This window comes from Ischnura elegans, chromosome 13 (genome assembly GCF_921293095.1).
Source record: "Ischnura elegans chromosome 13, ioIscEleg1.1, whole genome shotgun sequence".
NCBI classification, from domain to species: domain Eukaryota; kingdom Metazoa; phylum Arthropoda; class Insecta; order Odonata; family Coenagrionidae; genus Ischnura; species Ischnura elegans.
In genome coordinates, this window is record NC_060258.1 from 589,045 (window position 1) to 614,908 (window position 25,864).

Consider the following 25,864-nt stretch of genomic DNA (forward strand, 5'->3'; position numbering starts at 1 on the left):
TAAAATCGTTTTCTTTGGAAATGAGTTCCAATTCACCACTATGGGGGAACAGGAGTGGGAGGGAGGTGAGATATCGCGCTGTGGGATCCTCTGTGTAGGAGTTCGAGAGGCTGGAGCAGGAGGGGGAGCAGAGAGTGCAACGTCAGTTTTATTGATGTGTGGAGGAGGACTGGCAGACGGAGGATTCGCGGTATGTAGCGGTAAAGATATTTCGTTTTTAGAAAAGGAATAGAAGAGGGAGGACAGTTTATTCAGTGCTTTTTGACGCCTCACAGTGAGGGAATTAAGAGCAGAAAGAAGCCTTTTGTGGACGATAGAGAGCGACTGTGAGCTGCAGAGATTGATTACATTAAATAGAGATTCAATATGGGATTTGTATTGTGAAACCAGGGTATTGTATTGGAAAAGGACGCAATAGCGCATGTTGATTGATAGTTTGTATCTTAAAGAATGGAAAAAAGGAAAGAATTGGAGATAGGCCGGATAGTGGAAGCTTAATGTTAAGTCCTTTAGGAATTATTTCTAAGGAAAGGCAGTAAGAAAAATTGCTCGTGACAAGTGAGGTAGGCAAGGTAGGCAAGACTCGTGACAGAGGTAGGCAAGTGTACTAGATTGAAACACTCATTGAAATCCAGATTGTGGGAAAAAGTGAATAAATGGAAATGAAGCACTTGAAGGACAATGCCATGAGATGCATAATAAACCGATTGAATACCTCAAAATGCACGTTTTGCCTAATTTTTAGGCGTTAGTAACAAAACAAATTTTAACAACAATTTTAGCAACAATTTTTCAATAGATTTATAAGAAGATAATTATTAAATGTGAATCATAAGAATCAAAGGTTTAATAAGACATTGAACCATTTTTTATCGACTATTTAAATTTTTACTTATTAAACCGTTCAAAACTGTGATTGTCATTATACTTACAGGTACATGTTCCCGATTAGATCAGCCAGCATAGGCCCAAATATAAACACGAGTGTTAGACCAAAGTATATGTAGTTGGCTTCGCTACAGTGTTTATAGGCCACGTAAATATCTGTTCCTATGTCCAGCAGGTAAAGGAAGGGGAACAGCATCAGCAGGAGAACCTAATGGAATAAAAACATCGAAACAATAGAAAGAGCTTTCATACTCTGCACATGCAAGCTTATCCATGTCACACATCTATTTCATGCACGTGAGTACCTGGTTCAATATATGCGTGTGGTAGAGTCACAAACATTAAAAGATTAACATAGTTTTCAACTAAATTTAAAAAAATGAGTTATATTGTAGATTATAAAAGCATATCATCCTAGCCATTGACAAGGAGTTTAAACTTCTTATAATAACTTCATTGTACATATATCACGTATGCATTGCAGTTGAAAGCAATACGATAGATTTGACCACCAATTCTCAAGTTCAAGGACGTGCCAATCATCGCAGCAGAAATGTACTCAGGTATTTCATAAATCCTCTTTCACATCGCAGCATTAACATAATACTCTTTGCCCCGATCATTAAAAATGCCATTCAGAGGGTATCATTTTTGTTAAATTTTAAAGTTCTCCGTGAAAATAAACTCTTATGGAATAAGTGAGTTGCTTGAGGAATCATTCTTTCAGAGGATTGTATCAATGCTTATATGCATTCAGTGTGTATTACTCTGGTCCTGTATTTTACAATGCAAAGACCAGAGCTGAATAAATATTATTGTCATAAGTATAATTATTAAATGTGAAAAAATCATGGTTTAAATATCAGTTGGTTTATTTGTTGGGGTCTGAGGAAAGAGCCGAAGGCGTGATGGCTGAATTGAAATTAATATCTCTAAGTATACTTTTGATGAAAAATTTCCCTAAAAATGGAATAACTCCACTGACGCAAGATATTTTTACAAAAGAAAGCTGCATTCTTCAAAAGCGACTATGAGGTTAAAAAGAAGGCTGGAAGCCGCTATGTACTCGGAGGCTGCACGCTAGTCTAATATTCCTTTAAGAATAAGAACAGATATCATACAGAGCGATACAGAATATGCATCAGAATCCCACCATATTTCCAGACATCAACTGAAATTATAAATAAAGAGAGATATTTTACGGGACGAATAGGTCTGGAAATTTATTTTGTCCTTGCTTTGAGTACTTAAAAAAGTTCTAGGCGGAACTTCGTTTGCGCATTTACTTTTTATATGAAACCGACTGCATTCTTACCACCCCAAACAAATGCCTAACCTTGCTTATGACACATTATACCTACATCTGCGCACTAGATGTAGACGTGAAGCTTCCGGACAAAAGAAGAAACTATCGACTGAAAATTGAATCTGTCACTGAAGTTTAATAGATAGCCATTCATTTTTCCCTTATTATACCCTAATTTATTCTGCATCAAGAAAACATGCCAGTGAATTGGAAAATTTGATGACGGAATGGACAGTGAGGCAAGGAAGCTTAGTAAGCAAAGTGATCCATTGCCATCTATCCTGGTAGCGCTAAACTCAACCACATCAAAAAAAAACAAGAAACATATGCTATATTAGAACGACTAGAATCACAGATGAAACAACATATGAAACAAACCGGATATCGATTCAATCAACGTAACAGAAAAATGCGAACATCGTTTCTGCTACTGTGCCATGAAGCCAAAAGTATTTCTCATAGTTAGTATCTGTAAAAAAAGCAATGTACCCGAATTTGAGGAATTCTAGTGTCTTAATGAAGCAATCAATTTCAATCCAACAAAGAGCATAAGGAGGAGAACTTATTTCTGCCTTTGATTATTTGCTATTAAAAATATTCGCTTCGTATTATTTCCTTTACTTAAGTTTTACTAAAAAGTACCCGTTTTTTGTGCGTTGCATCAAGTTGCCCGAATTACAGCGCTTAGTAATCCCTCAGTTTTCGATTCAATAACTTGGAATTTTGATATGATGAATCCAAATGTATTATCAACAATGTGGAGAAAACAAATTGCTATTACCACTGAAGTCGATCGGTTTGTTGTAAAGAACGGAAATATTTGCTTACTTAGAAACCAAAGAGTCAATTGAAAATTGATTGGTACCATTGTGTGTCGCAGAATGTAAGTGATGAATTATTTAGATCATGCAAGTTAAACGTCAGCAGTATATTCAGTATCGTTTTATGTTTATTCTTGTTTTGAGCCCTGGTTGTCGCTTTTGATCTGCCTACCGAGACAGGCGAAAACAAAGCAACATATAAGAGAGAGTCTCTGAAAGCCGCACGCAGTTGCCATATCGTGCATTGTGACGCACGGTACCATAGCAGTTCATGAATCATCCACTTGTTGATTCCGCCGAGTTTGCGGCAACCACGCGCCTCTTTTCTCCTCCCTCTTCCATGACGGATATGGCGGTACGTGTATAGAAACAGCCAGATAAATATTAAGCAATATCGACTTAGAAATAAAAAGCGATTGCGATATTTGATTAAAATGTTATAAGCAGCTGTCTTCAATTCATTCCAAATTACTTTCGAAGTTAGTAGAGATTTGGGTTGTTTACTGCTAATCATTCAATTATCGTGGTATAAAACAATTTGTTTTCTACAAACTGTAAATAATACGTGCACAATTACTTACACGTGAATTTCCGGGTACTGTTCTTATCCTCGCCCCAACCATTGCTATCATGGCCTCTTCGTATTGTACTGGTCCCATAAAAAAATCCCTCCCGACTCACTGGATTTCCCGCGGGATTTATCATAAGATGAATGATCCGGATGCCCGTAGGCACGACTAATATTCTTAATCAACTGCCTCGGCTTGTAGTGACTGGGCAATTGAATAACAAGTGACGTCCCCTGGAATCAGACTTTTAATTCGATTAAAAGGACATGGATAGGGTTTACCCGGGTTCCGAGATGATCGCGTTAGCGTCTCAAGAAATGCGCTCAAAGAATGAGAAATGCTGGCCTTTGAATTATGAAAAATATTATGATTTTTACGATAACATTTAATGAACTCCAAAACTTAAGATTCATCGTCGTCACCCATATCACCCACTCCCTACACACACGGCTTCACCTCAAAATACCTTAAAAATCACAGGTTGTCTCCGAAAAATGCACTTTAGATCACTCGTCGTCTCCTTGTCAATTGTCTTTCGATTCTTGCGCTGGGTTCTGGGTTTTTTCGATGTGTAGGCATTTCGAAATTTTCGTATTTTTTAAAGATCGTGACTTCGAATTTCTGCTAGTGAAAAATCCAGCTGAGGACTCATTTTGAGTCGCGAGGGACGTCTTGGCGGAGGGCCTAACCAATCAGCACGTTCTCACGTCAAGATGGCGTCCTATTAGCGAATTCCTCCGGGTTTTCTCGCTAATTAGTATCCAATATGGAGGACATTATGCCTCATTGTATTTTTGGGGAAAGTGAGTTTTGAGTGGGTCCACTTGTTAGGGACTAAGTAGTAGGGCATGGGGTAGGGTAGTGCGAAAAAAACTCAATTAACAAATTTCGCGTCGCTATAGTGCGGAAAAGTTGCGACACGTTAATACGAGAAAAACAAAAAAGAGTTATTATATCGGACGTCATCTTCCGATTCCCTAAAGCACATGAAAAAAGGACAAAAATAAAAAAAAATGTTTTTTCTTCGTTGTAAAAAAATAAAATTTAATTAATATCTTTAAATGCTATAGCAAAAACATTTTGTGAAGTTCTAATTAGCCCTTTAGATCGAAAATTACAATAAAACTGGCCACTAGAATTGAAAGGCAGAATTTCCCTTAAAAAAGGCAGCATGTTAACTCCATTGAAACCGAAATTGAAGATGTTGAAGTTTTAAATGACGCAACGCAAAGTTTAACAATCAAAGAGAAATTTGTTGACCAGGCAAATTGCATGCCTAATACATCAAAAAATATAAATCACCATGGCAAATGAGGGTAAAATTGTAAACTACAGCTTTTCATTGTGTTCAATACGGGGTGTTTCACCGTACAGCCTCTGCTATAGTATCAAGTGGACCTGTAGACATTTGTGTTATAATTGAAGAATATACTTCTAAGTTCATTGACTGATGTAGAATTAGACGGGAGAAGAGAAATATTATTAACGACTAATCTATCTTGATTTAGGTGAGCTACATGGTTATACTTTGACGGAAGGATATACAATACACTAGTAATGAAAATAATTGAATCGAAGGAGTACTGCCTGACAGTTAAAGCGGAGCACCATTCTCTAATAAAAGAACCGGATTTGGTGTTTTTGAGTCATGTTTTTCCAAGCTCCGGGTGTGCCAAATATATAGTGGTCTCCATATTATCTTATCTCTCTGATCAAGGAGTACCATTGGAGTACTTAGAGTTATTTTTCTGTGATGGCACGAACATCAACATTGGATGGAAAGGTTGCACTATTAGAAAGCTCGTGTAACCCATTGGACACCTAGTGGGCAGTTTGTTTGCTTCATTTTATTGAATTACTTTTGTCATATTTTTCAGTATTTAGATGGTGAAACAAGTGGCCAAAAATCATTTAGCGGGCCAATCCGACTAATCTGAATGGTTATGGAAAGCTTCCAATACCGTATTTCCATACAATTGAATGTGAAATTCTACAAGTTGATTGATAAATGTTGAGCAAGGACAAAAAATACCTTAATGACATTAGTGAAGCAATCACAAGTGGTGACTTTACAAATGACTTAGCAAACCGTGATCCTGGACCAATTTCACATGCTAGATGAATCGTGCGAACAAAGCAATAGAAACCTCTCGATAAATACCTGAATATTAAAATAAAGTAGTTTACCCTGCTATTGAACTTTGATCACACATTGATGGCGACGGTTGTTTTAGTACAGAAGGCACATTAGAGAGCTAGGGCTAAAAAGAGTATTTAAGGCTGACAGACTTAAGCAAAAGGCAAACCTATTGTAAACTTCATATATTCTATAGGGCTGTATTCTAGGGCTATAATGAAATAAATGTCCATTATGCCAGACTTCACTACTAAGTCGTGGTACAAAGCAGTTTTCAAAACCTAAAATTTAAAAGAAGGATAAAAAATGTAAATATTGTAAATAGCAGTAACCCTCATTAGTTGGATGGATGGAGGGTGTGGGTAGAACTCAAAGTGCAGCCACCTCTCCGCGGTAAGTTCTGGGTTCTTTAAGTATAATTAAATCATATATAAAAAAGGAAGAGCTGCATAATCAAACATGTATTTTAGATTAAAATATTACCTTAAGTAATTATTACACGACTCTGAAAAACCGGCCAAATTGTAAAATTTATACATTTTTAATGATCTGGTGCGATCGGTAATAACAGTTTAAAACCATAAATACGCATATATTAATAATAACCTATGCTATTGTAATCATTTTTTGCTAAGGCGCTAAATGATATCAATTTTATTTCATTTTTTTACAACCAAAAGAAAAACATTTTTTTTTTTCATTTTTGTCATTTTTTTCAGGTGCTTTGCGGGATCGGAAGAAGACGTCCGATTTTATAAATTCTTTTTTTTCTTATACTAACGTATCGCAACTTTTCCGCACTGCAGCGACTCGAAATTTCTAACTTGAGTTTTTTTTCGCACCACCTTAGTATGGGGGGATCTTGGTTCGATCGTCTGTGCACTGCTGCTTTGGCAGTTGGATTGGCCGGGGCTCCCGGTGTGTCCTCCATAGCTTTCTCCTTATCCAGTTACGTGTACGTTTAGTGAGTCCTCAACGACGCCTCTTCAACATTCTCAAGTCAATAATCCGATCGTCAACCGATCATGCATCTCCCGCGATCCGCAAACTTGCCGGACTCAAGGGCAAAGGGTACCAATCCGCGATAAGTTTTATTTCCGGAGACAGCAAGCTCAAACCGGACTGAAAGAAGATTAGGCGAAGAAACCCAAAATGGCAACGAGCTACGAGAGGACCAAGTTGACAAAACCATAGAAATGGCATCGATTCAAACCGGTCACTGTGACAAACAGGCACCTACTCAGGACGAATCTCTTTTCGTAACTTTTAAAGCCACGACGAACAGGCGGAAGAGAATACGTAAAGAGGACACAGTAGTACCCGAAATAGCAATCAGCAATACATTTAATCCATTTACGAGAGTTTCGAATCAAAACAACAACGAAGCCATAAGGCAAGGGCGTACCCAGGATCATAACTGGGGGGGGAGGTAAGCCATGACCCAGGGTGGAGCAAACCATGGTCTAGGGGAGGGGAGGCAAGCCATGGAATTCATGAGATTATTTCCTTGAAAGAGTAGTTTTATTTTCGTTACATATCATGTACTAATATATATCATTTTTCGTGCGTTTCAAGAAAATGTGTTGAATACTTCAGCTTCATTTCAGTACTGATTTTGCTTAGGAACTTTTGCAATTTTTGCTTCTGGGGGAGAAGCTGCCTCCCCTGCCCCTCACTTGGTACGCCCATGCCATAAGGTTATGTTTAAACAATTACGATGAATAAAAAGCGTCCTGCTACTGTTTTATACGGCATACATTATACGACGAGCCTAATTCAAAAGATCGAATTGATCGACAAAAACTTCTTTATCAAGAAAATAAATAACGGGTCACAACTTCAACTCGAGACAAAATACGACTACAATATAGTTAAACGGTTTTTAGAGGAAAGTGGCACAAAGAATCACGAGTGGACATATATTAGTGAAAAATACTAGGAAATATCATCTACGGACACGAAAACATTATGGATTATGATTAAATCCTGGAAAAATTTACAACGCAAGGCATCCCATGCTTGGCAGTAATAGTTTCAGACAAATCAAGGGCTGACGCATTTCAGTCCAAAAGCAACCAGGATTTGATCTGAAGAAACTAGAGGACATTAAGTATGTGTGAAAATATTCTATCACAATTAATACATGCAGGAACAAAGGTACACAAAGTTTCTACCGATGTAATAGATACGGAAACGGCTGACGCAACTGCATGAAATACTTCTCTGTGTTGATAATCACGCGTCAGGGGTGGAAGAATGCTTTGAATACAAGAAGGCAGGGAAGCGCATCAATTCCCTTCGAGATAATAAAATGAAAAAATCAAGATAACTATGTCCCGGCTCCACATAAATAAACGTCTGGAAGAATAGACGCCATACATGCGAGGTTGCCCAAAGAGCACAATTCACTCAAGTTTAGAATAACGTAGGCAAGGCAATATCCCTACACAAGATTATGAGCAGGCACACAACCAGAATAAAGGCAATTACGTATAAAACGGAGATAACCACATGTAAGACAAAGTAGCAACGAGGCAGAACAAAGCCATTATCAAATTACTGCTGATTTAATGCCAACGGTGACGACACTGACACAGGTGATGCAGCAACAAATTCAAATGGTACAGGAGTTTATGAACAAGATAATGCAAATTTTAAACTACAAAACTGTTAGCAGAGCGTGATTCTTGGTATAAACTCGCCCAATATATTACCAGAAATGCACTCCTGGGACAGGGAATCAGTAAAAATAAATACACCACCTTTGCTTGACAAGAGCACAACCAACAATGCTTTATTTATATTTACCTCTCTACAAAAGTAAATAGATACCAGTAGCGACTATGCAATTCCTATACTTGCCGCTAGATGGTGTACCCATCGGTATAATCGCAGCTGATATCATATGATCGCAACTTCCAACACCTCCCCTCAATCATTTAAATCAGCTGATAAATTACATACAGTAATTGAACAAAATTTACACGTAAAAAAACAGTACATTCAAATCACAGTCAAAGTACAGTCACAAACAAAAATATTCAAATCAAACCCAATCTCTGAGTGTGCATCTTAGTCCTCACACCCGATAATATTTTAATTTAATCAGTATTAGCCCTCGCCTTAGTGTACTATTCTGACATTAAGCGTGCGCAAAGCCAGTTACTATTGCCTAGTGTTTAGGTATTATTTAACATAGTGCATCGAACAGCGTCAACGACAGCGTTGGTGAAACCGTAAACGGCGCCGCCCGGCGCCATGGACTCCGATTCGCCGCAATCACCGGACCCGGACACCGACTGGGAATTCGAGTCAACGCGAGACGGACATCCTGCCAAGCAGCCTGCTGAAACAACATCAACTCCGCCAGCAGAGAGCCACCAGCCGAACAACCCCGTTCCTGCGCAGGTGAGTCATGGCATAATCCCCACTCCCTCCCCAGTGGTCCCAAACAGTGCATTCCCTCTAGTGCAGATTTCTATTCCGGAAGACAAACTTCAGGATCCAAAAGTGCGCGCAATACTTGACCTAGAACCGCTAACTCCTTCAGAGATTGTCGCTGAAGAACCATTCCACCATCCACGGAAGCGTTCACGTGTAGTCACGCCGCCGCCGACGCCATCGGTCTCCACTGCCAACAGATACTCCATCCTAGATAATACTTCAAGTGAAAGAGGACCTCTTAAGGACCTTCATGTAGTAATCTCCGTCCCTTCAACGTCAACTGCCGCTTCTCTGCCTGCAGTGTCTCCGCAACACCGTGGAAACGAAAATGGCCCTTTACAGGACCGTCAGAACAGCAGCAATCCTTCAATTTTGACTAGAAAATCGAAAATTCCCCCGATTTTTCTTAAAGATCCGACCCAATGGTCAATTAAACACCGCGCCATGGTCTCCGTGTGCAATAGCCCTCCTATTAGCCATTCTACTGGATCGCAGGTACGCATTCAGCCTCAATCTGCCGACGACTACAGAGCTTCAGTGCGTCTTTTCAGTGACAAAAGCTGGGAATTTTATTCATATCAATTACCTGAAGACAAAAAGACGTATTTAATCATACGTGGCTTATTTCATGATACTACGACCGAAGAAATCCGCGAAGCTCTGCAACAGGAAAATTTAAATGTTGACGAAATCGTTCAACTCAAAACAACACGGCCTTTGAAATCCGAGCGCGAGCGCAGAGAAAATTTAATTGCTGAAAATCCTGATGCCACTCTCGATCCCTTGCCAACGCGTCTTCTGCCGCTTTTTCAAATAAAACTTTCTTCCTCTGAAGACAAAGAAAAATTTCTTCGCGTCACAAATCTCTGCGGCGTCGCCGTGAAGATTGAAATATTCAAGCCATCTGCCGGTCCACCTCAATGCACAAAGTGCCAACGCTATGGTCACATAAACAAAAGCTGCGGCATGCTGACGAGATGCGTACGCTGTGGAGGACCGCATTCACATACGGAATGCCAGCTTTTTAAACCAGAACCCGCTAAGTGCGCCAACTGCTCTGGCTGCCACCCAGCAAATTACCGCGGCTGTCCGGCTTACAAGTCGTTTGCAGATAAGCTCCGTAGCAACCGCGCCACTGCTGCTCAAGCGCCACCTCCTCTTTCATCATTTCCTGCTCTCCCCAGCCAACCAAATCCTGCTCCTGCTACTCCTCAACCCGCATCCTCTGATTCAAACCTTTATTCCATTATTTCCTCCTTCCTGACTCCGAATATTAAGACTTTCCACCTGCCTATCAAACCTTATCAAGAAACTCCTTGTCCCTTCATCAACCCCAAAAACAGAAATCATCATTACTGAATTGATTCAAGGTGCTATTACCATTCTCAGCGATGGCTAATTCAGCAGCTTCACAGCTCCGGATTCTCCAATGGAATGTTTGCGGCATCACGGAAAAGAAGGAAGAGCTCCGTCATCTGCTCTGTACTCATCAAGTTGATATTGCACTGATACAGGAAACAATGCTAAAACCCGATAAATCCTTATATATTCCCGGCTTCAACCAATACAGACTTGATCGCGTTAGCACCAGAGGAGGCGGCGTACTTCTTCTAGCAAAAACATCACTTCCTTCCACACAATTATCAAATCAGCGTTCCTCCAATCTGGAAGCAGTTGGTGTCAAAATTCGTTGCAAGATCGGCGACGTCAACATTTGGTCCGTCTACAGACCACCTAAACCTCCAACTACAACTGATTTCGACCATCTGAATTCATTACTTTCCGGCCGTACAATTGCTGGAGGTGACATGAACGCCAAACACACGGAATGGGGATGTAACGTCACCAACAAGGCTGGCTCTATGCTTCTTCGTCTTCAGAGATCCAGAAATTTAGAGATTTTGGCGCCGTCCTGTCCAACGCACACTGCTACCACGGGATCAACAGACATTCTGGATATCTCCTTAGCTCTAAACCTGCCACCGACGACTCAACCAATAACATTAGATTCGTCGGCTTCTGATCACGTTCCAGTACTTTTCACCGTCAACTGCTCTCCGGATCACCGCATTGTTCATCCCCGGAAACGTACAAATTTCAGCAAATTCACCCGGCTCCTTGGAGACAATTGTCACATACTTCAAGACTTTCCCTTCGAAACCAGGACAGACGCAGACCACTTTGTGCACCAGCTTACCAACCTCATTCAAGATGCGGAAAAGAAATCCCAGTACATTCCGCCAGCCGATTCTCTCCCAGATGCACTACCAAAAAGCATCTTAGAAGTCATCCAGCGCCGCAATGCCGCCCGAAAGCTTTGGCAAAATACAAGACTCCGTGAAGACCGCATGTTCTATAATGCACTTCGGAACAGAGTTCAGCGGCTCCTGCGTGACCACAGGCAAGAATGCTGGGACAAGAAGCTGAAATCCCTAAGTGCTGCTGACGGCTCCATTTGGCCGGTAGCTAAGGCACTGCGGAAACCTCGCAGACAATTCCCTTCTCTAATCACTCCAACAGGCAGAGCGCACTCAAATCAAGAGAGGGCAAATCTTTTCGCAGAAATGCTCGCGTCAAGATTCACCAACTCACTCGAGTCTGACCAAGAAGAAAAATGTACGGAAACCTGGTTAAGCCTTCAATACATTCCAATCTCAGAACCGCATTTCATCACCGCTGCAGAACTTCAAACCGTAATCAAAAACTTCAAGAAAAAATCGGCTCCTGGTCCCGACGGAATCTCAAATCGCCTGTTGAAGAACTTGCCCAAACCTTTAATTCAAATTCTTGCAGAATTCTACAATTTTCTTTTGTCAATATCATATTTCCCTACTTCATGGAAGCACGCTAAAGTCATCATGCTTCCCAAACCAAACAAGCCACCAACGCAAACGTCATCATATCGCCCAATGAGCCTGCTTAATACTCTGGGAAAATTATTTGAAGCCGTTATTCACTACCGTTTAAAAGTCATTATCCACGACGAGAAAATTATTCGCCCGGAACAGACTGGTTTTTGTCCCAAGACTTCAACGGTCCATCAAATTCTCCGCCTCACTGAAAACATCACCGCTGGATTCAATGCAAGGCTTGTTTCGCATGCAGTTTTCATCGATTTGGAAGCAGCTTTCGATCGAGTCTGGACCCTGGGCCTTATTCACAAACTCTCCTTTCTCCCGATACCAACCTACCTTCTTAAAATCATCCAATCCTTTACCTTCGGCCGTTCCTTCTTTGTCCAAGTAAATACCGCAGCATCAATATTCCTTCCTATCACCTCCGGCGTCCCACAAGGCGCAATCCTTTCTCCGACTCTATTTAACCTTTACGTAAACGATACCCCTACCTCCCCCTATACCAGCCTATTTTTGTAAGCAGACAATACCACAATCCTTGCCCAGGGTTCAGACCCGGAGAAGACTGCAGATTTAATCCAAGACCACCTGGACGAGTACGAAAACTGGGCCACCGATTGGAAACTTTCCGTCAATGCCACCAAGTGCGAACATGTGTGTTTTTCCAGACGCCCAAAAGCCGGCGATGGCCCGCAACTCTTCTACGGAAATAAAAGAATCCCAAAACGCCTGTCTGCCCGATACTTGGGAGTTGAAATGGACAAACGACTAACTTGGGCGATCCACATCCAAAATAGTATCAAGAAAGCCATCGGAGTAAATGCATCCCTGTTTCCGCTAATGCGCTCCAAATCGCCGCTGCCCACGAAGACAAAATTACTCCTGTATAATGCTACGATAAAACCATTATTAAGCTACGCATCACCGGTTTGGCTGCATGCAGCGGCAACTCACTTGAAGAAAATACAAACCACAGAAAATAAAATCATCAGAAAAATCATTGGCGCACCTTGGTTTATCCGGAACCAAAACATCAGAAAGGATCTCAAAATTACTCCTATTCTAGCGAAACTAAAGTCTGCTCTAGAAAAATTTGCCCTTACATTTGATAAAACAAATAATGCACTGTTAAAAAATCTTTGGGACTACGAACCTCCGCTGAAACCAAAACACCGCCTCCCCAAATGTGCCCTCAACCCTTCCCATATCCCTATCCCCTAATTCCCTGTCCAGTATTATTATGCCATGACTCTTTTAATCTGTAAAACGTGATCAACTAATCTGCCTGCAACATTACTAAACGAAACGCCCAGGAGACAGCTGCAAAGCTGGGAACTGCGGATACAACAACAAGAAATATACTTGGACTTGGACTTGGACCGATAATATTTTTGTCAAGAGATCAGCTAAATTATTTGACGACTGAACATACTCCAAAATTATTGTCCCTTCTTGTACTAATTCCTTCACATAATGGAACTTAGGTCTAAAGTGCTTCGTTCTTTCAGAGACATTAGTTCCTTCAGCTAACTTTATTGCTCCCATGTTATCAACACAAATTTTTATTGGACTCTCTACAAACTCTCCCACTCCTAATTCCTGGAAAAAATACTTTAACCATGCAACTTCTGTACATGCTTCATACAAAGCCATGTATTCTGAGTGAGTTGTAGAGGTTCCGGTACAGCTCTGCTTGTGGCTCCTCCAAGATATTGCTGCACCTGCAAATATGACTACATAACCTGTGATGCAAATTCCATCTTGAGAATTATTAAAATCTGCATCCACATATACCTTAATTTTTTCTCCAGTTCTTACATAATTTAACTTATAATTCCTAGTACTCTTTAAGTACCTCAGTACATGTAAAACATTTTGCCAATCCTTATGGCTAGCTTTCTCACAATATTGACTTAACTTTGAAATGGCAAATGAAATATCTGGTCTAGTTCCTCCTGCTAGATACAATATACATCCAATCCCTTTGCGATACATGTAGTTATCAAAAATTTCCTCCTCACTTGGCTCCTCTCTGTCCTTTGCATTTTGGTCCAAAGGACTCGCCACTGGCCTACAGTCACCCATACCAAACTCGTGGAGTATCTCATCTACATACAAACTTTGGTCCAGTGTTAGCCCACTTTCCTCTTTCTTTGCTGACAAGGACATAATTTTTGTCACTTCCCCTAAATCTCTTATTTCTATCAGTTCTGATAATTCAGCTTTAAATTTAAGAACAGCCAGTTTTTCACCAATGACTAATATGTCATCCACATGAATACCTAAAATTACAGTTTCCCTCCTATACACACACTGGTCATATTTGCATTGATAGAATTTCAGATCTAAAAGAATTCGATGTAGGAAACGGTTCCAATTTCTACCCGACTGCTTGAGACCATACAGGCTCTTTTCTAGTTTACAAACAAAATTTTTAGGATGTTTCCCTTCCATCAAATGCATTTCTGGCTGCTCCATATACACAGGGATGTTTAATGGGCTGTTCAGGTAAGCTGATATTACATCAACTTGATGCATTACCCACTGTTTCTCAATTGCTATAGCCATTAGTAATCTAAGACATCTTCTCCTCATGACTGGGCTAAATGTCTCCCAAAAATCAACCCCTGCAATTTGCCTAAACCCCTGTGCAACAAGTCTTGCTTTGAATTTTATAATTTCCCCATGGATATTCTTTTTAAGGGCAAATACCCACTTACTGCCAATTACATTTCCCGCCTCAGATCGTTTAACTAAACTCCAGGTGTTCATCTTCTTGAGGATAAACAGCTCCTCCTCCATGGCTGCCCTCCATTCAGCAGCCTGTGGGCCACTCAAGGCCTCACCTATAGAAGTTGGCACGTCAATGAGGGTCCCTTTCCGCTCTCCTTTGGTGATCATGCAACATGGTAGGCGGCATGGTACTCTTGGGTTGTGCTTCCTTCTCGCTTGTCCCCCAAGGGCTGGATTGCCACCATCGTTTTCGTTTACCTTGGCACCCTCCTGGTCATGCTCGTTCCCGGGTTGTTGCTCTATTTCTCCCCTGAGCAGTGCCTCCCCTGGATCCGGCGCCTCCCTGGATGGTGTCTCTCCTTCATCATCCTCTCCTTGGCCTCCCATTAGTGGTGCCTCCCCTGGATACACCACCTCTCCATCATCATCCCCTGCTCGGCCTCCCCTGAGTGGCGTCTCCCTTAGATTCGGTGTCTCCCTATGTCCAAACCTTGGTTCACTATCCACTTGGTCTGTTCCATCTTTCTGCATTTCAAACATTTGTGGAGGCTCAACTGGGTGATGCTCCATCTCCTGTGGCCTCATAGGAAAAACTGCTTCCCTGAAAATTACATCTCGTGCCACAATAACTCTTTTCTCCTTTAATACCCAGAGTCTATACCCCTTTACATCGTCTTCATACCCCATCATCATACATTCGACTGCCCTGGCTCCAAACTTCCCTTCTTGGCTCAGTTTAGGAATCCATGCCCACGCCCGACACCCAAACACCCGCAAGTATGAAAAATCAGTTTCTCTCAGTGCTCTCCCTTTCCATATCTCCAAAGGTGTCTTGAACCCCAGAGGTTTAGATGGGCATCGATTTCTCACATGACAAGCAGTCTTCAAAGCCTCCGCCCAAAATGCACCAGGCACCCCCGCCAGGATCAGCATGCACCTGATAGTGTTGCACAGTGACAAGTTCATCCGCTCGGCCAATCCATTTTGTTGAGGTGTGTAGGCCACTGTCCTACGATGCGTGATGCCACATTTCTCCAGAAAAGTTTGGAATTCTTTGCTGGTCAGCTCTCCTGCACCATCAGATTGGATTTGCTTTATTTTCCTGTCATGCTGCAATTCCACTTTGGCCTTGAATTTCATGAATTCTTCCAAAGCTTCACTCTTTCTTCTGATGGCTGTGGCAGAAACATACCTGGTCGCTTCATCAATGAATGTGATGATAAATTTCTTTTGTCCCAATGAGGCTGGTGTGATAGGTCCCATGATGTCTGTGTGAACCCTGTCTAGCACATTCTTCACTCTGTCATCCTTTGCAGTAGGAAAACTCTCTCTCCTCATCTTTCCTTGGATACATGCAGAGCAGTCCTCATCCATTTTCTTATTACTAGTTAAAGAGGTCAATACTTGTAATTTCTTCATAGCATCCAAATTTGGGTGCCCCAACCTACCATGCCAAGTAGTGAAAGTCACTTTACACGCCCTCTTGTCACGATAAGCACCTCTTATATCTGCAATGCTAGAGCTCCCAACTGTTGATAAATAATACAACCTGTTAATTCTGTGGGCCTTAAACAATGTCCTTTCTCCCTAAGATGCCACCTGCTTGCCCCCTTCTGTCACGAATTTAACGCCCTTCTCCTCCAATTGTCCTACAGATATCAAATTATGCCCCATGTTTGGGACATACAGTACATTTGAAAGAGTAATATCAATATTACCACACTCATCAGAAAGATGGATACAAATAGCTCCCTCTCCTTCAATCTGTACAGGCGCATCATCCCCCATAGCAACAGTCCCTTTTAATTCTGTGAAACTAGTAAACAAATCCCTCCTGTTACTCATGTGATCACTCGCCCCACAATCAACCACCCAAATTCCATCATCTTTCTTTTCAGTTCTCTGCGCACAAAATGCTACATGTTCTCTGGTCACTACTCCTGCGGTTGCTTGTTTTTCTTTCTTCCTCTCCTCAATTTTTAAAGGACAGAACCTTGCAATATGATCATTCTTTTGACCACAAGCATAACACCAGTAAACTTTAGCTTCGCCTTCTTTTCTCATTTCCTGTTTTCTTATCTCCTGGTGTTCCCTTTTACTTCCAAAGTCGCCGCTAGCGTTGTTCCTGGGCTTGAAGAACTTTTTCTTCTGCACTTTCAACGCTTCGTGAGAAACTCCAAGATCCATTTGCTCCTCTTCCTCGATTAACACTTGTTTAACTACGGACATGGTGAGGTTTTCTTTTTGGGCAATTAATGTTTTTACTGTTATTTCGTACTCTTTCGGCAATCCGGTAAGACAAACTGCGGCCAATTGTCTATCCGTGAGACCCAATTCGTTCCGTGTTAAACATCGGTTCATGTCCATCATACTGTTGCAATAATCTTGAATAGACATACCTGGTGTCTTCCTGAAACTTGCGAGTTCTCTAAATTTCATTGCGGCTCCGTATTCGGTGTTTTGGCAACAAACCCTTTCCAGATGATTCCAGGCCTCCCTCGCTACTTCATAATCGGCGATGTCGTTTATAAGTTCGTCTCCGACAGTTCGCATTAAAATGGCTAGTGCGATAAGATTTGCCTTTGTTTTTCTTTTCCTTGCATCGCTCGTCGTACTCTGCTTAGTCACATTACTGTCTTCATCTCCGTATCCTATAATCGCCTTCCATGCCTCCTTCGCCAAAAGTTCCGCTTTCACCCTTGCCTTCCATGCATTCCAGTTCCTTCTATTTAAACGTGGAATGGTATTTTGCGATATTACTTCCATCTTTAGTTTTCGCCTTCACAGGATTTCACTAGGTAGTGTATGTTTTTTTCTTCTTTTTTTTTCAAATAAATATTACTTTTCACTATACGTCCCTGAGTCTGGGCCCATAACCTGTTAGCAGAGCGTGATTCTTGGTATAAACTCGCCCCATTTTATTACCAGAAATGCACTCCTGGGACAGGGAATCAGTAAAAATAAATACACCACCTTTGCTTGACAAGAGCACAACCAACAATGCTTTATTTATATTTACCTCTCTACAAAAGTAAATAGATACCAGTAGCGACTATGCAATTCCTATACTTGCCGCTAGATGGTGTACCCATCGGTATAATCGCAGCTGATATCATATGATCGCAACTTCCAACAAAAACCAGCTGTGGATAATGAACCCGTACAGAATAAATCACTAGCCAGAGCCTTTTGGAATGCAAACGACGGAATAAAAAAATAAAATATCCGAACTTAAAATGTTTCTGGATAGGTATCATGTAAATATTTATTCTATTTCAGAGAAAATCTCAAAGACAATACATGTATCAGCATAGACTACTATATCGGCTACAGACGTGACAATGACAATGCCCACAGGAGCAAAGCTTCAGGAGAGGTTGCAATTTTAGTTGAGGATGGGATATAATCCTGTGTTCTTTCTACCATACGGCGATCTCCTATCGTTAGAAGCATTGGAGTCAGTGGCATAACTATGGGGGAATGAGGGGGATAAATCCCCCCTAGAGCCTCATAGAAATGAAAAAAACAATTGAAAGTATTGTATAGTTCTGACAAATAATACCTGCACCAGCTTTAACTTAAATTTTAAGTGACAAAATGATGTGAAATGTATTTCCAGGTATGTCATTTTTCCAAAATTTTCCCGGATCCCCCGTTGCCTGGGGGGTCGCCCTCCCAGTCTTCCACATCCCCTAAAGCATATTCCTAGTTACGTCAATTGAAAAGAATGGGAAACATAAAGTTATACTCGTGCTATTTAAGCCCTTCGAAAAAGTTCGAAGAGAGCGATTTCAACAAATTATTTGAAGACGATACACCAACTCTCATTTTAATAGTAAGCACACTGAATGGAATTGCCCAAGCAAAAACCGTAATAGGAGAAAAACTTAAAAATATATTGACGAGAGAGGCCTGCGTATGACACCTCCGATAGGACAAACACGAGTATCTGCGAACTCGGTTATTGACCTTGCTATTAGCAAAAAAATTAACTGGTACATGAAATCGTAAATAGTATGACAAGTGACATCTATCCTGTCACGATAAGAATCGGCATGACACCAGTTTCAGCACCTGAAAACATATTACGATTATTCTACAACCTAGCTAACTGGCAAGTATTTCAATATGAAATGGAAAAGAACCTACGCGCCATTTTACCTAAAATGAAAGCCGATCTCGACTTGAGGGTCCAATCCTTCGGTAAGTTCATCAGTGAGGCAATGAGCAAAGCAATTCCGAAAAATAAAAAGCAAAAGACCTCATCCTTCTCCTGCTCATCAATACCTAAGAAAAAATTTAAGAAACAATTTTCTGGAGAAGGAAATACCAATTAATAGGAAATAGGCCATTCAAAAATAGGTTGAAGACTAGTGGAACAGATTCGCTCACTCATCTGACGGCCTGGGTCTTCGGAGTAACACCTGGTCATCCACTTGAAAGGATTGCGTTTTACCCTTTTCCATTGAATTCCTTATACGATCAGCTTCGTCCAATCTCCTAAGAACCAACCTAGCCACCTCCTCACGAGACCTAGTTCCATCTGGTATTTCTAAAACACTTTCGTCCTCCCGAGACGGTCTCCGTCCAAAATGGACTTCCATTGGAGTTAATCCTATTATTTCATGTACTATTTCACTTGACCATTTATTTTTAGGTAATTGAACGATATACGGCCGTTTAGCAGTTGAAGGAAAATAAATTCTCCAAGGCCGTACTATTTTGTGGGAAAAAAGTAGTGTTGCTGCGAGATGAGACGAAACTTTCGCCAGTCTCGTCCTGGGGGGCTATGCTCGAAACCGCTCGACTTATCCGAGCGCTCGGCAACGAAGCGAGTGGTGATGTCGAGTGGTATCCCGAGTCGAGCGGAGATCGGTATGCTTGAGACGAAGTCGGCCGTGCGCGACATAGGTCGCTCGAGTGACACGAAGGGTATGTGGCAACGTCGCAGAAACGAGCGCTCGAGAAGTAAACAACAGCTATTTCAAATAGCAACCGCAAATTTGTGTGACAAATGAGACTCCGAAAACGCCATAGAATACTCGGCAGCCCGGGAAGAAGTTAAAAAGAGTTGATCAAAGGTGTGTAAGATATTTACGATGTTTAATTACACTGCGGACTCAATTTCTTACATCCAGTTGGTGCGATATGGTTCGTGTTTGGAGATTTTTCTGTTTTTCTATCGGATTTTTTATAGCATAAGTAAATAAGCGATTATATTCAAGGGTTCAACAGTCGTCGATGGAAGAATATCGCTAACTTTTGGTGCTCAATATATCAGTTTTAGAGCATAACTGTCTTGAAAAGGATTTTGTGTGCTACGTACTTGTTTACCTACGCCTGTAATGATTATACTCTCGTGATTAGTAGTGACAAAGTTATTTTTATTTGTATTGTAACAAATTACGTTCATCTTCAGCCACGGCTTGTTTACATCATTTGCCTCATTGTTCGCCGTAAGTTCACGACTTCCAAAAGGGTAATTATTTAATTAGGAAACCTTTTTGTCGCTTAAAATCACATTTTTGGCCATTTAAAATACATTCGTTGACAAAATCATAGATTACGTGGATGTCATAGAAGGAATCGTCGCTAGTGTTGTGATTGTGAACTCGTGTGACATACTTTACGGGTTCTAATATCAATTTTTGTGCGATGTTCATGGAAGTGTTAATGTTTGCATTTTGTTACCTTTTGCATGACACTTTAAACAACTTAGCTTTGATATGACTCGGACTAAATATACTGGATCGGTGTAAATTTGTGATATGCCGCTGAAGGAATGAAGGTCTACCAGTGTTGAAATTAAATGCATGTAGTTTTATGATGAATAAATCATTAAATATTTCCTTGTTAATTGCAATCATTCCTTTTATTTGCCCCTTTCTTCCGTTGGAATACACGTTACGTACTGAGTGGCCTTATAATTAATAAACCTATTTTTAAGTACCGTAAAGTGTTTGGTTAATATGGTGAAGTAAATTCAGCATTGCTTGAAAACGAAATTCGTGAGCACCGTTACCGGCGTCAATGACTGAGAGGATCTCTGTGATGCCAATTGAATTCTTTTGAAAAATAAAATGAATGATTGATAACATCCAGATGTAGCGCAGAAAACTTGTGTACTTATCAATACTTATCATAATATAATAATGTCATATTTTATATTACACAAAATTTGAAAATTATTCTCTAATGGAAATTTTGAGGATAGAAATATATATTTGCTGAATAATATTCGAAGTTGTTTAAACTTCTGAATAAAAAGGATTGGTTTATGACCTAGTAATGATTTTCATTGAATTTATGCCTTGGAAATTCATTGGTACTACCTGTGACCATTCGCTAAATTTTGTGGACGTTCATTAGTTTTTTACGTAGTTTTTATTTCACCGCTGTGCCTTTAATCATTATTCAATTACAAGTAGAAAAAAACATTAATTTCATATTTAAACCTTAAACATTAAAAATAAGTCAATAATAGTGCAGTTTGACGACATTTCAATAGTCTAAAATCAAAATGATGCGATATATAGAATTTTACCTATGCAATATATGAAGTACGAACCACTCTGTTCAAACACGAAGGGTAACTCGGGGGGTTTCGACCGCTCGACTGTCCCCGCTCGGCTGGAGTCGTGCACGAGACAGTCGCATACGTCTCCAAGGAGCTCGAGCATACCAAATGGCCCGAGCGCTCGGCTCCGTACCACGTGACTCGCATACGACAATGACGTCGTGCACGACTAAAATTTCGAGCATACCAAATGGCCAGAGCGCTCGGCTCCGTACCACGTGACTCGCACACGACAATGAAGTCGTGCACGACTAAAATTTCGAGCATAGCCCCCCTGGTCTCGTTTCCTGACCTCTGGTATCGTCTCGAGTATCGTCTCGTGAACCCCAGTCTTGTCTCGGTCTTGAGTCTCGGACGAGACTCTCGTCTCATCTCGTTTCCCCCATAATAAATTTAGCGTCGTTTCCATTGCGTGTTTAATCGCTGAATCGATAGTCTTAAAAATAGGAGAGCCATTAATAAAAATTGCAAACATATTTATCTGGACACCAATTGCATCAAACTGGTGCTAAAGTCATTGATTTTATTGATAATCAATTAATAAAATAGTAACATAAAACGAAAAATGTCTAAAAATGGAATGTAGACATAATCGTAATCGATCACTGGAAAAAATTCAAAAAATTATGTTATCTTAAACATTGTTTGAGCTTGATTATTATTAATACGTACATACAATTATCAGCGCCGTTTACTTTTGTCTGCTCCCTGTATGCCTTGTTTAGTAGTTGAAAAGTCTGGGGTGTTTCTCAAAGCAGGGTACTATACAGGTTCCTGGACAGTTTTACAGCTGTATCTTGTCTCATTTCTCTTTATGTTTTTCTCACTCACTACACACTTCTTTATTTAACCCTATATGTTTCAATTTTTGGGTTTTTTTAAACAAAATATGCCGTCTGGTCGATCGAGAACATTCCGTATTGGTATCCGAGAGCCGTCCTTTGTGCTGTTCTAAATTCTGTCCTGGTATGATTTTGTTCACTAAGATTCAAATATTCACTAATGGGAGAAATGCTGTAGTGGTAAGGATTTTTTACATCTACCTTCCTCTTTCTATCTACAAAACAAAGAAAGTTGGTGAGCAATGAAAACCTTTCCTTTCCCATTACATTGACAAAACATTGAATGTCGATTTCCGATAAAAAACATTCTGATGCTTGGTTTCTTATTTATTCTCATCGATATAAGCAAACCTAGAAATAACATTATTTCCACCAGAGTTGTGGGAACCCACTTTTGAAAAAGAATTTATTTGCTTTGGAATTTTCTTTGTAAATTTTAAAGAAACTATGCCACGTAGTGGTTTGTCTCAGTCACTATAATTGTAATTATTTCATCATCGAAAAATAACTCCAATTCCAAGGATACTTTTTACACGAATAGGCGATAGTTCTTTTCAACTAAATCACACGCAAAGGTTAGAGGCGCGTCTTCACAGCCGATCTCTTCCCAATTATTTTCTTGAAAATTCACTGAAAAATGATATGGTATAAATCTTAGAACGTGGAGTCAAGGGAGTATCCAATTGAAACATCCAAAGTCGTATCAGAGCATTCTGCACTCTTTTATTCCAGAGCGCCATTCACACGCTCATCGGACCACTCTCGACAGGTAGAAGGCATACTAAACCAAGAAGGGGTTCAGATACGGAAGGGGGCCAAGGCCGAAAAAAATAAAACCACCAAAGCAAACGTAAGCGTAAAAAAACTCCAACCCTCATCTTCCAACGTCAATAATAAGTTACCAGATGCTGGCAAGTCTTCGAGGTTCCGAGAACTATTAAGTGACAATGCCTGGACAATCCAAGCCTTCACTATCAGTGCCACGATGAAAGAGGAAGGAAAAGTGAGAATAATTTGAAAATAACAGATACCTTCATGGAAATAAAAGAAGGCAATTATAAGCTACGCAGAAGAAGCAGATATTTCTACGAAGTGCAGACAGCTAGAAATGTCTAATGAAAATATTGTGATTTTATTTGGTGGCATCTTAATGGTATGTTAATTGAATAGCAAGGGAAAATCCTTTTTGGGCTAAAGTAATGATGGTAAAATTAAAGAAGTTTTACGCGAGCTTCATGGTACGCAAACTATTCCAGAAGGCATCAGGTTATAGTAAATAATTGTACCGGAGTTGATGATTTTTCATTTGAACCAACACTTTCCTCTCAAATATTTATCCTTAATTTTCTATATGCCCACACGACTTCTGGAGACAAAATATGGTGACATATTTATCCCTGTACATCGCGGTGTGGCCAACAGCAGCCTCTTGTCATTGCCACAGGCTTTTCCCGGATTATCACAAGTGTGGCATGACTTTGTTGGTCACATTTTTCACCACCGATTTTAAAAATTAATTGAAATGATTACAAATTTAAGGACGACTTTCTCTCTATAAGTTCTTACAATATGCAATACATTGAAATAATTATTAGCTAACAGCCACGCGAGCCACATTGTTTTGCAATTACATGCGGGTCAAATGTTTCCGGACATGGCCTTAGAGATGGGACTCCAATAGGGTAATGAGATCGCAATACGAGAATGTACTAATACCACCTCGAAATACCCTCTACTAATTATGAACCGATTCGAATTTTTTCTCCCAGAAAATATAAAATGCTGAGGCACGGCTTTCATTTTCTCAGAGTATCTTCAAATAAGTGAGATAAAAAATTGAGGATACCATGACTCTTCAGCTTACTGAGATTTAAGTGCCGATGACAGTATCATAGACTTCATAGCTAAGAAAAAAATGAAGTTGGCATGATCTCAGGGGAGTTCAGTTTGGATAACTATATAAGAATTTTAATAAACATAATTAGGTCTCTTATGAAATTTAATAATTGCAAAAATTTTAGAATTTTAATATAATTTTCCTACTTAATGTATAACCTGGAGTTTGCAAGGCGTGTGAAAACCTTTCACCATTGGAGTTGAAGCGATCGAAATAAGGTAATTTAGGATTCCTCTCAGCTGTAATAAAAATGATACTGTCGTTGCCATCTTAGGAAAAATTTAGAAATGAAGGGCGCAGTAATATGTATTACTGAAGTAATATAAACGTGAATTTTGCGATAGATTGCTACAAAAAACGGTAGAAAGATATAGGAAACTGCATTTTACCAAAGTCATATACGATTTCTGGCGTTCTAGTTAGGATCTACTATGTTGTACAGTATTACTTACCGACGCGGAATAAGTCTCGTCATGCGTCCTAATTTTATATTTGTATAATGCAGTCTTTTGTTTACGATACACCTATGCTTTCTCAAGTGCAGAATGAAGAAAGATCTTGGAATCCTGAAGAAATCAAGAGGAAATCAATGCAGGAAATACCCAAAACAAAAGACACCGAGCGAGGGGCTGACCACCCAACGTAACACATTTTAGTAACACAAGTCTGTGGCTCTCGAAAGTTTAGCCAGAACTTTTCTGCATTAAAATAAGGCTCCAATTTTCCAAGTTAATTATCCCGGGAAACAAGGAAAAGTAGTCAGCCATTAACACTCCCTTACTTGGCTCCATAAGTGTCGCTTATGCATTCAGAAATTGGTTTTTCAGCAAATATTCTAGTTTATAGTTTGACCATCTATCAAAAAGTTATTATTTAGCTGTAATTAAATTATAATGCTTATGAAAAACGTAAAAAAATATTTCGTTCTAACTGAAGGATATAGTTTTAGGCATCAAACTATACCAAATATCAATTAAGGACGTATATCTATATTTCGAGACTTTCTAGTCTCGTGGAAGTAGTATCGTGTCGTCTCGGGAAAAGGTGGTCTTGTCTCGTCTCGAACCCTACGGTCTCGTCTTGTTTTCGAGACGAGACGAGAAAGTCTCGAGTCTCGCGGCAACACTAGAAAAAAGGTGGGGAGCGGGGGTTTGAGGGATGACAGTGAGGTGATACACAAAAATAAAACTGAATGACAATGAAAAAAACGATCACGCATGCTCACTTGCTAACCTAGCAGGTTTGTTCTAGAGAAAAAATTTCCTCGTAGTTCTCAATCACACACACACACTGAGGTTTACGAAGCCTCCGCTTACGCCAGTGACATACTCACACCAAAGAAAAAGATAAATGAATAGGAGATTCACGGACACACTCATGTTCCTTGCAGTTTTGCTCCAATGAACAAATTTACGCGTGGGACACACGCACACACACACACAGGTTTGTGAAGCTCTTGCTTACGACAATGGGACAATGGATACGCTCGAAAGGGTGGGCTCACGGGGTTACACTCCTGGGCCAAGGTCTGAAGCTTGAAGCTTATTACCTCTGTACCACAGAAGGGGGAGGACTGGAAGGAACAAGGAAGGAGGCGCCGCCGCAATGAGAGCCCGACGACGCCTCCAGGGAGGGGATAGGGAAGGAAGGGAAGGGACGAGGAATCCCGCACCGACACAAAGGCATGCGGGCCCTACTAACAGCGAAACCAAGCGAAACGCAATTATATGTTTCCAATCCTAGTGAATTTTCCTATGAGGAAGAAAAATCCATCGATCGAATCGGTAGATTCTCG

At 40.4% G+C, this 25,864-nt stretch overlaps 1 protein-coding gene across 1 annotated transcript in view; it reads right to left on the bottom strand.

Annotated features, from left to right (window-relative positions):
- The window catches only part of LOC124170362, a 35,197-nt gene extending 31,550 nt beyond the window's left edge, over positions 1-3,647 (bottom strand). The window contains exons 1-2 of the mRNA XM_046549085.1: positions 3,597-3,647; positions 933-1,096 (exon numbers count right to left, since the gene is read on the bottom strand). Of these exons, the coding sequence (XP_046405041.1) occupies positions 933-1,096; positions 3,597-3,647 (215 nt within the window). The remainder of the gene's footprint in view (positions 1-932; positions 1,097-3,596) is intronic.
- Between the last annotated feature and the right edge of the window lie 22,217 nt (positions 3,648-25,864).